This window comes from Balaenoptera borealis, assembly GCF_965194805.1.
Source record: "Balaenoptera borealis genome assembly, chromosome: 3".
NCBI lineage: Eukaryota > Metazoa > Chordata > Mammalia > Artiodactyla > Balaenopteridae > Balaenoptera > Balaenoptera borealis.
The window spans coordinates 113,459,877-113,476,680 of NC_138866.1; the positions used below are offsets into that span (position 1 = coordinate 113,459,877).

The 16,804-nt window shown below is 53.3% G+C and overlaps 1 protein-coding gene across 6 annotated transcripts in view; it reads right to left on the reverse strand.

Annotated features, from left to right (window-relative positions):
- IGDCC4 (immunoglobulin superfamily DCC subclass member 4) overlaps positions 1 to 12,933 on the reverse strand; it is a 37,889-nt gene extending 24,956 nt beyond the window's left edge. Inside the window, exons 1-3 of one of the 6 annotated variants that reach the window (XM_082383239.1) lie at positions 12,770 to 12,933; positions 3,145 to 3,486; positions 2,299 to 2,440 (exon numbers count right to left, since the gene is read on the reverse strand). In XM_082383239.1, coding sequence (XP_082239365.1) covers positions 2,299 to 2,440; positions 3,145 to 3,486; positions 12,770 to 12,839 — 554 coding nt within the window. In that variant the 5' untranslated portion in view covers positions 12,840 to 12,933. Of the gene's footprint in view, positions 1 to 2,298; positions 2,441 to 3,144; positions 3,487 to 3,586; positions 5,059 to 6,560; positions 6,972 to 12,109; positions 12,228 to 12,769 lie in introns of those variants that run through there. The other 5 variants (XM_082383242.1, XM_082383238.1, XM_082383237.1 and 2 more) reach the window with 5 other exon arrangements.
- Positions 12,934 to 16,804: the final 3,871 nt, after the last annotated feature.

Below are 16,804 nucleotides of genomic sequence, written 5' to 3' on the forward strand. Positions count from 1 at the left end.
GTAACTTCTCTGCTCTGAGCACAGCTGGACCACTCCAACTCTAAGCCAGCCTGCAACAGGAGTTTCTTCAGACCCTGTGGCTTCCCCACTCCAACCACCAAATCATCCACCCCAGGGCTCCGCTGTCAGATACTCTCAGCACTAGCTGTGTGACCTGGGGCAATTGACTTCTGTCTCTGATCCTCAGTTCCCTCATTTAAGTGTTCAGATAACTGTATCTGCCACAGCCATACAGATAGACCTGGAAGGGGGTTCCTTATGTGTTAAGTGAAAAAAAAGAAGTTGCAATATAATCCCATTTTTGTTTTCTAAAAAAAGGTGACTGAACAAAAAATCCAGTATGTACAATATGATCCAAAATTTTAAAGAGAATATTTATAAACATACAGGGGAAAAGTCCAGAGGATAGACATCAAAACTAACAGAGGCTTTCTATGGGTGATAAGAAGACGAGCCTTTTTTGTTTATATGAATTTGAAAAATGCATCTAATAGGAATATAAACTAAAAGTAAACAGAGGAAAATATGAAAACTAAGGAACACTTACCTTGAAGGATCATGGGAAGGATTAAGTGAGAAAACACAGCTCTAATTAAGTGAAGCCTCTTGTGACTTTTAACACGGGGAGAGTTTTCTGCTCTCTCCCACCCTCTCTGGGGGCTGTCCCAGGAGTAGACTCTCACTTGGTTCTCACCCAACAACTCTGTCACAGCGGTGAGAGGCTCCACATTTAAAAGGCATAGAACTTGGGACTTCCCTGGTGGTCCAGTGATTAAGACTCTGTGCTCCCAATGCAGCGGGCATGGGTTCGATCCCTTAGGTCAGGGAACTAAGGTCCCACAAGCCATGCGGCACAGCCAGAAAAAAAAAAAAAAGAGGCAGAGAACTTAAAATGTCAGTACTAGGAAGGCTGGGTTAGCATTCCCAAGGTCTCCTCCCTGGAATGCTCATTCCTAGGATGTTAACAGGGTTCCTGCAAGAGGGGCTCTGGGCAAATGAGCCTAGGAAGCATTTGGTTAAACAAGTTAAACAGGTTTCTCAGTACAGGGCTTCTCAGGGCCTTGTCAACTCCAAGAGGGAGATTTATAGGCAGTTTCCTCATCTTATTTGACCACGGAGTACTTTTTTTTTCAAGAATCATCTTTAGGGACTAACGTTCTAAAAAAGAACACACTTTGGAAACCATGATCTAATCCAACCCACTGGATCAGTGGGGCTGACTGATCACCAAAGTCAACAGGATCACTTTTATCTTGACCTCTCACCCTTCTTCCTCACTTACAACTGTTGCAGAGATGTGGCCTGGGCCTTTTCTATCTAGAAGTTTCCCTTACACTTTCACCCCTACCTAGACATGGGCAAAAGTCAAAGGAGCTGGCACAACTCAATACACTGAAGACAGGTTAGTTTCAGGGCAGGGAGATCTGGAAACCAGTGTTTCTGAGCCTAAGGAATCCCACCTCTGCTGGGAGAGGAGAGGGTGAGCTGGTAACTACAGCTAGAGAGATGCAGGGAGAGGACGGCAGGGTGGCTGGGAAAGGCCTTTGGAGCCACATTTCCAGAGGTGTAAGCCTCCATGTGGTGGCAGCCGAGTCATGAGTCCAATTCCAAGACCACAGATGCAAATGAGCCTCGTGCTTTCTGGACATGCTATGTGTACATCTGGGCCTTCCCAGGAGGCCGCAGTAGGGATCAGGTCCTGGGTCTAGCCTCTGCTTCTCTTCTGCCCTAGAAACCCTTCCCTAGGATTGCTCCATTGCCTTTATGGGGAGAGAGGAGGGTGAAACAGGAAGGACCTCTACAACCTGGTTATCAGATGCTGCACCCCACTGAATAGAAATGAGAGAAGAAGAGAAGTTATGCATCCAAGGTAGAAACTCCAGAGGAACCTGCAAAGGGAAACCCTCCCAGCAGCCTCTGGGCCCGGAACGAACAACAAACGTTCTGCCAATGACTCACCGTGTGACTTTGGTTAAAGCACAGCTCTTCTCTGGCCCTTGGTCTCCTTCTCAATAAGGCAAGTGGTTGGACTACATATGCTCTGAAGGACTCGATAACTGCTCTCTACCCAAGCCCCATAGCTTGGTGGGTGGCTTTCCTCCCAGGGAGCAAAAACTTCTCACCCAACTTCTTTTTGGGACCAGAAATGGGCTGAGTATCAGGTGGTGGTTGGCTCCTAAATCAGTCTGGACAAACGGAGCCACCCTGACTCTAAGAAGCCCAGTTCCTGAGCACATGCCAGAGCCCTCCTTGGCTGCCCCCTGGGACCCACTCTCCTCTTGCCCACAGGACACTCACCGAGGCTCCTCAGGCACCGTCACCTGGTCCTTCTCCCAAGTAATGACAGGTGCTGGCAGCCCTTCGATGTGGCACTGAAACCGAGCGGTCCCGTTCTCCTCCACCGTCTGAGACTGCGGGTGCAGGGAGAAGCCTGCAAGTGCTGGGGATGAGGACAGTGAGAAAACGCAGGGACAGGAGAGGAACACAAGAAAGGAGGCCATAGCGAGCGAGCAGAGACGGGAAACATACACACACACGGACACAGAGAGACACAGGTTGACAGAAACACATGCAAAAAAAGTTCAGACCACCGGAGACACAGTTGGAAAGAGGCAGTCGGAGAATAAGAAGTGGTGATGACTGGTCAGATGCTGCAGGCAGAATGAATTCCAAAGTCCCCCTGCCTTACATCACCATATGGTTGGACTACAGTAAGATGTGCATTTCTTCTGGCCCCCAAATTTTTTCCTGGTGATCTGTGCCTCCCGAGAACCCCCCAAGAGTGAGTGAGCTGGACAACACAGCTCGGCTCTACACACTCCACCTGCTATGGGGGTGGGGAGCACCTCTGTGCCCCTGACCCGCTTACAAACCTCTCTGGCGGGCTTCCTGGAGGAGAGCACAAGTCTAGACTCTCAAACTCACAGGGAAGGAAAACGAGGAGGAGCAGAAGAGCAGGGAAGAAGTGAGACTATTGAACAGTGAGGCAGACAATACCAGGAAGGGACCCACTGAGCAGGACAGGAGGCAGGGAAAGGGGGCGTGGCTCAGAGACAAACCTTTATGCAAGCATCTAACTGCAGACCCCACTTCCCACACCCCACGTCTTATGGGCCTCAGCTCAGTCCAAGATGTGGCACTTACTGGCAAGCTTGACCACCGCAGCCTGGCTGGCCACCACTCCAACGGGGCTTCGGGCCAGGCAGGAATAGCTGCCCTCAATGACCCCTGAGGCCCCAGGGTCAGTGCCGTCGGGAGCTGGCAGCTGGGATAGCCACAGGGAGCCATTGGGTAGCAGGCGAAGGTGGTTGTGCTCGGGCAGGATGCCTCCATCCTTGCTCCATGTGACGCTGGGGGGGTGTCCTGCAGTAGCCGCCCCCAGACCGCAGTCCAGCACCGTGGCTTGCTCTGGGCCCAGGATCACTTGCAGCGGCCCTGCTCCACAGCTCAGTGACACGGTCGTCTTCCGGGGCAACGGCTGCTCCCCTGCGTAGAGGAGGGGGCACCAGGGTCATCAGTGTGTGTCCTCCTACATCCCACAGCCTCCAGAGCCCGAGTCACCCACCCCAGGTTGAGGAGGGCAAACCTCAGAGAAAGAGGTCTCATGGAGAGACCTGTATCTGGATCTTGGCTCTGCCTCTGACTAACTGTGATCTTGGGCCAACGGCTGCACTTCGTTCCCATCCTTCCCCTGCTGCTCAACTTCCTCATCCACAAAATAACACAGTTCTTAGCAAAAAAGTAGAAGCAACCCAAATGCTCAATCACCTGATGAATAGATAAATATATTACTCAGCCATCAAAAGAAATTAAGTACTGATACTTGCTACAACATGAATAAACCTTGAACTTTCCTCAAAGTGAAAGAAGTCAGTTACGAAATGCCACATATTGTATGATCTCATTTCTGTGAAATGTCCAGAATAGGCAAATCCATAGAGACAGAACGTAGATTAATGGTTTCCAGGGACTGGGGAGAGGGAAGAATGAGGAGAGATGGCTAAGGGATCGAATGTTTATTTCTTAGGTGATGAAAATGTTCTAGAATTAGATAGTGGTGATGGTTGCACAACCTTGTGAATATACTTAAAACCACTGATTTGTACACTTTAAACGGTGAATTTTGTGGTATATGAATTGCGTCTCAATTTAAAAAGACATAGTCATTCCTTCCTCAGAGGGCTGTTGTGAGCGGTCAATGAGATGCTGTGTGGTAAAGGAGTACAGCACAGTGGCTGGCCTGGCACAGAACTGGGGCTCAGTAATGTCATTCCCTCTCCTGGAATCCTACAGATTGTCTTGACCACTATTACCCAAACCACTTCTGCCGCAGTGACTGGAAGAGGTAAGCTCTCCTTCCTGCAGCTGATTCCCCCAAAGCCACGCAGCAAGCCAGTGCAGAACCCAGTCCCCTGACCTTCTCCAGATGCCCCAGAAGAGCCTGCAGCTCCAACACTGCCCTGGCCGCAAAGGGAAGAGCAGGAGAACAATGGAGGAAGGGAATGCCATCCCAGGGTCAAGGCAAAAACACACAAATGCCAATGTTTATCATTTTAACCAACATCTCAGCAAGGCCCAGTAACCGTTATTCATAGAGAAATAGCTGGTTCTCTTCCAGTTGTATCTTCCAAACGGTTGACCTGCTGCCTTCTTGTCCCATAAAAGCTCAATGGCCCAAGGTGCCCTCTTATCCTCTGGCCTGACACCTTGCTTAAAGGCACAGTGGTGCATCTGAGAGTGAGCCAGGGACAGAGGTGAGGACAATGGTCCATACTCATTACAAGGCAGGCCAGGGCTGACAGAGCCCTGTCAGGGGCATGCAGAAAGCACAATGGCTAAGGACTCCGGCGACCCTCAGTTCTAGACCCGGCTCTGTCACAGTCTAGCTGTGTGGCCTTGGGCCAGTCACTTCCACCTCTGGGCTCTAGTTTACTCAAATGTAGCGGGTGATGTCGAAGATTCTGTGATGGTAGGATTATTCAGTGAACTGGACTCACCTACTCCTGAACAGAGAGAGAACATCATCTAGGCACACCCACAAAACTATAGACACGACCTGCCATACCTAAACACGTGCTCCCCCCGTCTCTGCCACACTCATCAACACCTGGACACACACATATGCCAACACTTAAACCCCTGAAGAGGATCAAGACTGAGGGGAGAAGAGAGGTCCTAACTGGCTGAGATAAGGAGGCCAGGGCAGAAGCCAGGCCTCTGACACCACAGTGGGAAGGACAGACAGACAGGGTCTGAACGGGCCTCTGCCTTTCTTAAAAGCTCCGCTGGCACCTCCAGCTACACAACTGGGCTCAGCATTACTAGTGGGTGCAGCGAGGAGAAGGCAACCCTTGCCCTCACCCAGTTTCCAGTCTAACTGGGGAAGCCAAACTGGCATTCGCATCACTGAGGGCCATGTGCTGGGGTGGAAAGAGCATCTGACCTCGGGGCAGAAGATCAAGGTTCCAGTCTGCCTGCCCCACCTACCAGCTACGTGACGAGCCACTTTACCTCTCTGGGGCCCAGTTTCCACATCTGTAAAAATGAAGGCGATACTATGGAGCCTGTGAGGATTAAACAAGATGATGTAGGTCAGGTCTCCAGCCCAGAGCCTAGCGGGCATCAGTCAAAGAATGGGAGCTCATTCTTTAAAGGCACTTCGTAAACTGGAAAGGGATGTACAAATGCAAATCGCTATTCTTAACATCCAGTCCCTTCCCTATCTGAGGCCCTGGATTCTGATGCAAACACGGTGGGGGGAAGGCCAGCCCGGGCTCTCAGCCCAGTGGCTTCCAATTGCCCCATTCCAGCCGCTGAGCAGTCGGTTTGAGTTTCAGGGGAGAAAAGCCCCACATGACACGAATCCCTGAGCCCTCCGGCAGCCTCCCTACCCCCCAAAGCACGTCCGGGGCTTGGAAAATCCCCCGCTGCGCTGAACAAACAATGTGAACAGTTGGGGCCCGAGCAGCTGCTGGGTCTGTCAGCAGCCTGGGCTCCGGCGGGCAGGACGGCGGCCAGAGGGGCCGGGGCTTGCTGGGGAGCCCAGAGGAGGCTCCGATTCCCTTCCTGAATATTCATGGGTCAGCAGATGTCTGGCTGCCCCACCTCGGAGGAGCCCAGCACCCAACAAGGCGAGGCGGAATGGGAAACCAACAGGGATGTAGATGTGGGGAGAGCCCGGGATCCCTGGGGGGGTACAGGGCTGTGCCAGGAGCCCAAGCCGGCCCACGTTGATGGAAACGTATGCAGAGCCTGAGATTGCTCATTTTATAGATGGGGAAACCGAGGCCCAAAAGGGGAGGTTCTCACCTCTCTGGGAGACAGTCTGAGGAAACTGTTCTTCTTGGACATCCTGGGCATGAACCCAGCATTGAGGAGACAGTTGCTCCCAAATAAGAGGGTTCTCTCTGCCCCAGCACCCAACCCAACTTCTGTGCCCAGGACGTGCATCCTTAGGGGCTCACCTCAGGTGCCACATCCCTCCGTGAAGCTGCCCCTGCCTTCCCCAGGGAAGGGTTTTCCTGGGTCTCACATCATGTAGCCACTTGGAGGTCCCTTACCCATTCTTCCTCTTGCCTTCTTGCCTAAGGCGGACCATGGGATGTGGCGGGACAAGCCTTGGCCTGGGGTCAGAGTTCTGGGTCCATCATGGGTTGTATGACATTGGGTCCGCTTTCCTCCTTTCAGCCTCGGTTTCCCCAGTCTTAAAATGAAGAGTTGCCACATTTCTCATTTTCACCAAAATTCTCCCAGCGGCAGAGGAGAACGTACTCAGGAGGCTTGCTGACTACCTGAAATGTTTTTATTTTTAAACCTCTGGCACATTTTGCATCCTATTCCATTACACAGCAGTGTTTGTTTTAATGTAAATGTGGTTCCTACACCACCAAATCTTTTTGGAAAAGTGATGCTCTGGGGAGTGGAGCTTGTTTGTCCAGTGGTTTCGTGGCTGCCCCTTTCCTGCCACCCCCCAGTCCCCTGTCATGGAGGACCACCAAGCCCCTCCCAGGAGCACTTCTCAGTGCTCCCTCTAAGTACTGGGTGGACATAGTGAACACTTGCCGTTGGCCAGCTTTCTGCCTCGAGGGGAACTCCCTCTCCCACAATCCCTTCTCCTCAGTCTCCTCGGTGGGACCCTGCCAGAGACATGGAGCTTCTATGCTTAGGAGCCCCAGGGCCATCTCTCAATCTCCTTCTTCTGACATTATTTTACCCATTTACAGGATAAATTAGATTTTATGAGGCCAATTAGAACCCAGACAGAAAGGAGATTCGCTGCTGAGCCCCAGGGCCAGCTCAGTGCTGTTCCGTGGGACTAGTGCGGGCCTGGCATAAGCCAGGGTTCCATTCTTCAGTGAACTCTCAGGAGAGAGGCTGGGACTGGGGCATGGGGTGGGGGACAAAGCCGAGATGCCTCCTTCATTAAGCCAAGAACTTGCCACAAACATCAATGCCTTGTCATTTTTGAATTTCAGGGCCCACCAGATCTACAGCTTGTTTTCGGTCCACATGGGCAATTCTCCATGACACCATCACCACTCTCCTCTCCCAGGAGACACAAGTCAGTTTCTTCCAGAAACCTCCTTCCCCACCCCCCACCTTGGCCACCTCCCTTACCACACACTAAGCCCCTCCCACAACAGCTGGAAGGAGAGCTTGGGACGGTTGCCTGGGACACAGGGAAGGCAGCATTCCCTTCATCTGTGATCCTCAGGAGACAGGCTCAGCCTCAGCAGACTTGAGAGCAAAGCCACTCAGCTTGACCTGCCTACCTCCTGTTCCCTGTCACCCTGGGTCCCCGCCAGACTAAACCACTTCCCGTTCTCTGAAAGCCCACTGCTGTTCCATGCGTTGCCTATGCTGCTCCCTCTTCCTTCAGTAGCTGTGCCATCCTGGGTTCTGATTTAGACGCCTCTCCTTTTTTTCTGCCCCATAGGACTCTGGGCACCTGGGTCATTGCAACTAGCACTCTAGATTTTTGACTTGTCTTTCTGCCAGTGAGGCAACAAGCCCAAGATTATTGTCCTAGTCAGCATTCTAATTCCCTAGGACCTAAAACACTGTCTGGCACATAGTAGGCGCTCAATAAACAGTTCTTGAACAGATGAGTGGACATGCGGAGACACACTCCAAAAGATAAGACACAGAGCCCCTCGTGCTTTTCCAAGCCTCAACTTCCTTATCTGGAAAAATTATAGGAACTCCCTTCAGGGCTCGGGATAATGTGGATAATATACGTGGAAACTGCCTAGCATACTATGTGGCACCTGTGAGACACGTAACAAAATGCTTAAAAAGCACCAAGACAGGGAATTCCCTGGTGGTCTGGTGGTTAGGACTCCGCGTTTTCACTGTCGTGGGCCCAAGTTCCATCCCTGGTCAGGGCACTAAGGACTAAGATCCTGCAAGCCGCCTGGCGCGGCCAAAAAATAAATTAAAAAAAAAAAAAAAAGCACGGAGACACAACAGCAGACTCACATTGAAAGAAACTCTTGCACTTGAACATTACCAGGACTGGGGAGCTCACTACCTCACCTCTTCTGCTATATGGATAGTCTGATTTAAAATACCTTCCTTAGACGCAAGAGGGAGGAGATATGGGGATATATGTATATGTATAGCTGATTCACTTTGTTATAAAGCAGAAACTAACACACCATTGTAAAGCAATTATACTCCAATAAAGATGTTTTAAAAAAAAATACCTTCCTTGTGTGCCCAACCTTGTCTCTCTTATGCTCCATTCATTTGCCAGAGCTCCAAACTATGTGACAAGATAATGAGCCCCTTATCTAACCATCTGGAAGTCTTGGCTCTGCACCAGCTTCCATGCTCAGGTCTGCACCTGAGAGAGAATTTACTGAGCCTCTGCTTCCCGGACCACAGTGACCCCACAGCCCCTCAAATCCAGAGGAATGCCTCAGCCTCAGCAGTGAGGCACTAGTAGCTGGCAGCCCAGCCAGCCCCAAGGACAAGGATTCCATTTCTCTGCATGTCAGGCCCAGGTCATCCTCTCTCTGGTTTTCTTCTCTCCCCCCAGGTGCTGTCACCTGCCTCTGACCAGGCTGGGGCTGGGGTCCTCCCCCGTCAGAGCCACTCTTCCTCTTCCTTCCCCCCAACCCGAGGAGCTGGGAGCCCCCAGGCCTGCTTGGCGATGACATCTGTTCTGCATCTGGAATTCTGTGTCAAGTCTGGTTTCTGTACCTCAGAAACAGCGGAGGCAGAACAGGATGCAGTGGGTGGGGATGGGTGGAGCAGAGTGGACTCCAGAGCCCAGAACCAAACACACCACCTGAGGGGGGCCAAGCCCAAAGTTGTTGATAACTTCTCATGTGAGGGGGAGAGGGTGAAGAGAGACTGAACTTGGGTTCATGTGTACCAAATCCCGGGAAAGTATGGCTGCTCCAAGAGCCAGGAGACTGGTTCAAGTCCCAGATCAGTCCCCATCCATGTAACTCTGGGAAGTCACTCAGTTTTCTCATCTGTAAAATGGGTTCATGCTAAAATTATTTCTAAGTTCCCCTCAGCGCTGACATTCAATGACGCTAATTGTGGGATTACTCAACTTGAAACAACGTACCTTTAGGAGAAAAGAAAGGAAATGCTGATTTACACATAATGTATGATTACTTGGGCCATGAAAATACATACAGGATCAATGAAGGTTTAGATAACTTCTGGATTATTTAGATTCACTATTAAGAGAAACTATTGGGTTGGCCAAAAAAATTGTTCAGGTTTTCCGTAACATTTTTCTTATGGAAAAACCCGAACGAACTTTTTGGCCAACACAATATATTTGACCTGGTTCCTAACCTCCAAGATGAGGTCAGAGAGGGCCCCAACACCCCAACTAACTGAAGTTGGTCTCTGAGCTTCTGGGCTGAGAAAGGGATGGAGGGGGTAGTTTCCCCGGTGAGGAGAAAGCAGCTCTCTTGTTCTTAGAGCCCTCCTGCTACTGACCTTTGGCATCACCACGCCCCAAAGTCTGACTGGGTGGAAGGGAGAGCCCCACTTCTTGCATGTGGTGAAAACAGAGCACTCGGCATCCCACCACCACCCCTAGACACGAGTCCCATTCGCATACATCTCCCCAGTTCCCAAGCCCTGACCCAAGAGCAGTGTTCGGAGGAGACGGGCAGTCACTATCTTGACTCCAACACCAGCCCTTCATTTTGCCATGTCGAGGCTGCTGAAGTGTCTATTATTTTTTACTTCTCTCTCCTTCACTCCCTACAAACTCACTCTATCCTCACATCCTGCCGATTCTACTTCCTAAATATCTCTAGAATCCACTGTGGCGATCCCAAGTGCCACTACTCTAGTTGCCAGCAACACCCTCTCTTCTGGATTACTACCACAGCCTCCCAAGCTTCAGCTTCCTGCCTCCACCCTGTCCAATCATTCTCCACATCAGCTGGAGTGAGCTGATGCAAAGCTGATCTTAAAACCCTCCAAGGGCTCATGCAGGCTCTCAGGCCAGAAACCTTGGTGGGGCTTACAAGCCCCTTCATGAGTTGGGTCCAGCCTCCATCTTCAGCCTTCTCTTTTGACACTCTGTGGCCCCTGTCCTATTCCTCTCTATCCTGCCCCACCCTCCTGCCTTGTGCTCTAAACTCCAGCCAGATTTAGCTTCATTCAGCGGTCTAAACGAAGTCACCCCTGAGCGTTTGCACATGCTGTTCTCTCTGAAAAACTCTCCCCATCATCACTCCCCTGCAGGGCCAACTGACCCTCTGCACTGAGCTCTATTATTTACCGCTTCCTGGAGGAAGCCTTTCCTGACCTTTCTAGAGTACCTGTCAGTCTCCTCCTTATTTACTATATTTCAGGCACCAGTCACGTGCTAGCCGAAAAGGGTACTCAGTAAATATTTGTTGAATGAATGAATAAATGGCCTCCGTCCAGATCGGGGAGTCTAGTCAGAACTCTATAGGAGTGTCCCCAGGCCTGACGAGCTTTGCACACTCAAAGGATTTAGGACTGAGGGCGAGCAGAGTAGTTGCTTCAGCCACGCACACTGCTGCCAAGGGAGCCCCAGCTCGGGCCCTGCCCCTGCCTTGTGCACTCGGGAGCCCCAGAGAGGAAACTGAGCCCCTCGCAGGGAGGCCCCACCGTTACTCCATAATGCCCGAGCGAGTGCAGTTCCCAGCCCTGATTCCGCTTTGCTAGATGACCCCAGCCCGGTCCGGAGCTCTCAGAAGAGCATTAGAAGGTGGGCCCAACTATTCGTTAATCCCCTGGCCTCCAGGACAGACGCCTCTCTGGCACTTCCCCTCCCCCTCCACCTGACAACCCCAGGCCCCCCACTTCTCTAGCCTAGCCGCCGGGACCCCGCCCCCAGGCGGCCTCCTGCCGGGTCCGCAGTCAGGTCTGAAAAGGGGCGTGTCTTTGTAGGCAGAGAAGGGGTCCGAGTAGTTCCCGAGACTTTCCCACCCGCTGTTTGGGCTTCCTGGAGATGGGCCGGGGCGGGCCAGGCGGAGGCTCCTACCCCCCTCCGCCGTCCCTGCCTCCCTCCCACGTGGCCTGGCTGAGTCTCTCTGGAAAGCCACAGCAGCTGGAGAGAAATCCCCCTCCCCACCCCCACCGTCAAGTCCCTCCCCGACTGGCTCCGGACACATCCTCAGCTCCCCCCTCAGCTGGGAAGGCGAGAACTAGGCGAACAAAGCGGGCAGCCCATCCCCCTCCCCAGCCCTACCAACCACCTTCCCCTTGGGCCGCCCCGAAACGCACACAGGACCGAAAGGGAGAGGACTGGGGGTGGAAGAAGGCTCCCTAGGCAGAGACGCTTGGGACTCCGTCACCCCATCCCCAGTCCTCTCTCCAGCGAGGACAGCCCTGACTCTTACCCACCCTCACCTCGCACTGAGGTGGGGGGTTGGAGGAGGCCTTGCTGACCCCGTCCACGCTTCTCAGATCTGCCCCTGGGGGTGGGGCAGGAGTGACACGCGTCCCATCCTGAGAGCGGGTGTCGTACACGTCCACGAAAGCAACTGGTTTCCTGCGCCCTCCCCCAGCCCACTCCCGGCCTCGGGTTCGGAAGGGGCAACACTCCCGCGCTCCCCACCCCCTCCGCCCAGCCCCACCCAGCTTCAGGGACCACACCCACCGGACAAAGTTGAGTATTTTATCACCACTATTCCCAGTCAATCCGCAATCTCATGCTTCTGTCCCCCCACCAAGGGCATGGACACTCTCCGAAAGCCAAGGCCAAATATTAGCTCAGCCCCATAAACACAATTACACACGCTCTCGACACACAAATGGAGGTGCAGACACACCTCCCCACACCCCCCCTCTTTACACTCCCAACCCGGAGACACGCGCGGTAAAGGCAGAGCCCGCCCCGCACAAACCACCACCACCGGCACCTCAGCCACGGTCCGCAATGCCACGCCGCGACCGGCCACGCGCTGCGGACACGTACGCCCCGCAGAAGCCCCCTCCCCACTCTTTGCACGCGGTCGCGCGCGCCCGCGCGCGCACACACACACACACACACACACACACTCACACACTCACTCCGGACTCCGCAGACCAAGGACACACACCCCCTGCGGACAAGTACGCGCCGCAAACGTCCCCGGCCGCGGCTCGCAGACCCCAAAGCGCAAGCATCGCGGGCACAAGGACGCGCAGCCCGCGCCCCACGGCCCCCGCGCTCGCTCGGGACTCGGGACGCGCCGGCCCCACAGCCGGCGCAGCCCCGGGTGCCGACGCATAGTCACCCCGCAGCCGCTCCCGCCACTGCCTCGGCGCCCGCCCTTACCGCGCGCGGCCAGCAGGCAGAAGGTCAGCGCGATGAGCCCGCCGCCGCGGCCAGCGTCCCCCCGCGCCATGGGGCCGGGCCCGGGCTGCCGCCGCCGCCGCCGCCGCCTCCTCCCCGCGCCTCGGCCGCCGCAGCCGGGGGAGGGCGCGCCGGGCTTCAGTGGCCCGGGGAGGCGCGGCGCCGCGGGCGGGGGCGCGGCCTCGGGGGCCCCGGCCCGAGCGGGGGCCGGCGCGGGGGCCCGGGCTGCCGCCGGCTCGCCCGCCCCTCCATCGCCATCTTGGGCGAGCAGCCCGGACGGGGGCGCCCAGCGAGCGCGGCCGGTCGGGCCCCGCAGGGGACCCTGGCCCGCGCGCTGTGACCTGCGCCGCGCAGGGGCTCAGCTCTGCTGGGGTCTGCGCCTCTCTGCCTCGCCCTCTCCGGGTCGCCGTGGCCCCTCCATTTGGGCAGCTTGTTTCTGGGTCTGTCTCTTCGTCTGTCTCTGGGTCTCGGGGTCTCTTTCTGCCTCGGGGTCTCTTTTCTCTGCCGCTGCCTCAGGGTCTCCAACATCTCGGTTCCAAGCTCACTGGAGGCAGATTCAAGGCCTGGGTTTCTGTCCGATGACCCCATCTTGCCACTTGAGCCAGTCCATTCCAGCCCAGGTCCTGGCCTGAATCCTCATTAGCTTCTCCACCGGCAGACCCGCTGAGGACATGGCGGTTCCCTCCGCATCCCCATTTATATTGCCATTCCAAGCTGATGGCTTCTCTTGACCTGCTTCTTTTGCTCTTGGAATAACCAACCCCAGCAGGGCATTTACTCTACCCCAAGCACTGCCACACTCAGACCTCTCTGCAACCCTGGGAGAGACAAGGAAGGTTTGATTGCTCCCATCTTTACATGCAGGGAAACTGAGGCTGGAGAAGGTGAAGTGACTTGCTTAAGGACCCGAGGCTAGGGAGCAGCAGATGCAGGACCTGAACCCTGATTTTCTGACTCCAGAAGGTCATTTCCCACTCATTTTTCAACTGTGCTTTCTCTGTCCTAGCCAGACTGGTTGTCTCAGTATCCCACAAACAGTTCTTTTTCTAAAGCCAGGGATTCAATGATCAGGCAAAGTGTAGGGAGAGGAGTACAGATTGAATGACCTATTTAATGTCCTTTCCAAGACCAAGACGACATGGTTCTTCATCCCCTCTACCTCCAGTGTTCCCATGGCTTAGAGCCATTTTGTCTCTGTACCCAGAAGGTACTTTACCCATCTGTTGCTAGCTAACCCTCAATAATGACCAGCACTTTGCAGGTCTAACGGGATCTGGCATTTATTCATTCATTGCCAGGCCCATCAGCAGCATTTGACTTAGCCCATCACTCCTACTTGTTTCTCTTAGTGGTCTCATCTGGTCATCAAGGCTTTAAATTACATCTTTATGCTGAAGATGCCTACATTTATATCTCAGCCTGGACCATCTCCCCTGAACTCCAGACTTGTGTATCCATCTACCTGTTCAACATTTCCATTGGCTAATAGGCATCTCAAATTTAACCTGTCCAGGGAATTCCCTGGTGGTCCAGAGGTTAGGACTCCGTGCTTTCACTGCCGGGGAACTAAGATCCCTGCAAGCCGCTCAGCTTGGCCAAAAAATTTTAAAAAACAAAAACAAATTTAACAGGTCCCAAGCTGAGCTCTGATCCTCCCTATTAAACCTGCTTCTCCCACAGTCTCCCCCATCTCAGATCCTAGCAGCTCCATCCTTCCTGATGCTCAGGTCAGAAACATTGGAGCCATCCTTAACTCTTCACTTTCACATCCTTCACACTTCACCTTCCTGCTACCACCTTGATCCAAGCACCATCACCTTTCACCTGGATTGTCACAATAGGCCCCTCACTTGTTTATGTCATTCTCCCCCTTCAGTCTTTTCTCAATATAGCATCGAGTGATCCTATTAAAATGGGAACGAGATCATGCCACTTCTCTGCTCAAAACCCACCAGTGCCTCCTAGCTCTGAGCAAAAGCTAAAGTCCTTCTTATGACCGGAAAGCTTATGTGATCTGGAGGGCTGTTTTACCTCTCTGACCTCACCTCCTATGCCATCCCCTTTGCTCACTGCCTCTCCAGCCACACCAGCCTCCTTGCTGTAACTTGATAGCAGTCAGTCCCCTCCCTCCAGCCTCTAGACCTTTGCCCAGCTAGTGCAGGTCTGGAACTCTGTCCTCCACCCCTCATATCCTCACAACTCCCCCGCCCCACTCTCCCTATATCTCGACCTTTTTTTTTTTTTTTTGGGTGTTCATTGCTGCGCAGTGGCTTTCACTAGTTGTGGTGAGCGGTGGCTACTCTTCATTGAGGTGCAAGGGCTTCTCATTGCAGAGCACGGGCTCTAGGCGTGCGGGCTTCAGTAGTTGTGGCTCGCGGGCTCAGTAGTTGTGACACACGGGCTTAGTAGTTGTGGCACACGGGCTTAGTTGCTCCTCGGCATGTGGGATCTTCCCGGACCAGGGATCGAACCCACGTGCCCTGCATTGGCAGGCGGATTCTTAACTACTGCGCCACCAGGGAAGTCCCTATCCCCCGTCTTTCTAACATGCTCTACGTTTTACTTATTTTATTTGTAGTCTGTCCTCCCAACCAGAAAGTGGGCTTTGTAAGGACAGGGATTTTTGTGTGCTGGGTTCACTGCTGAATTCTAAGCATCTTGACCAGTATCTGACACTGTGTAGGTGCCAGGGGGCCAGGATAAAAGATACAAGTCACTTCTCACAGGGACAGTTGTGTCCTAAGTGGCATGCGGTGGCAGGGAGAATGGGAGCAAGAGAAGGAAGGACTAACCGTGTGTGGTGGGGGACTGTTGAGGGAAAAGTCTTCACAGAATTGTTGATTGTTTTAGATGTTTGACCTAGGTCTTGACAATTTAAGGAGGGAAGAACTGATGGTGGGGGAAGAAACACTCTGTGCAGAGGCCCTGTGTGTGGCATGAGGGCACAGGAAATGGCAGAGCCAATATTAACTGCATTGATATTCACGGGTCACCTGTTATGGGTCAGGCCCCGGGCACTGGGAGCAGGGCGGTGAACAAGATGGTTCTTGCCTGCATGGTGCTTAGTCTGAGAAGTGAGTCTACTTAGCCTATAGATAAGTAGACAGGCAACTATAATACTGTGTGATACAGGCTGGGATTGGGTGCAGGGAGGAAGGGCACCCAGGCCAAACTTGGGGAAGCCAGAGAAAGCTTCTGGAGGAAACAAATACCTGAACCAGTATAAGCAGAATGTAGGAGGTGTGAACTGGGCAGGAGGGTAGGGGTGGGAGATGAAGCCAAACAGGGAGACTGGGGCTAGGTGAGCAGTCCTTGCATGTTGCCTAGAAAGCAGTTGATCAATCGAATGGATAAATGAACAAACAATCTGTCACCACATAAAGAGTGCCACTAATTCCATAAGCCACACACACAAATCCAATTAATTTCTGTGCATTCATATCTTAGCACACAGGCTATGGGCGGGGAGCAGGTGTGAGGTGTGACAGGCTCAGGCCAGCCAAACCCAGTGTAGGGAAGAAGAGCCATGGTTCTCGTCCTGCCTCTGTTACAGACTTGCTCTGGGACCTTGGACAACTTCCTTCCTCTCCCTGAGCCTCAGCTGCATCACTGAGAAAAATAAGAGGGCTGGGGGATGATGCACATTTCTAACCAGGAGTTCCAAAGAGTTCACACCATTAAAAGTGAATATGGCACTGGTCTTAATTTCTTTCTTTTTAAATCAATCAATAGGGCTTCCCTGGTGGCACAGTGGTTAAGAATCCACCTGCCAATGCAGGGGACATGGGTTCGAGCCCTGGTCCGGGAAGATCCCACATGCCGTGGAACAACTAAACCCGTGCGCCGCAACTACTGAAGCCCGCGTGCCTAGAGCCCGTGCTCTGCAACAAGAGAAGCCACCACAGTGAGAAGCCCGCGCACCGCAACGAACAGTAGCCCCCACTCTCCACAACTAGAGAAAGCCCACGCACAGCAACGAAGACCCAACGCAGCCAAAAACAAATAAATAAAATAAAC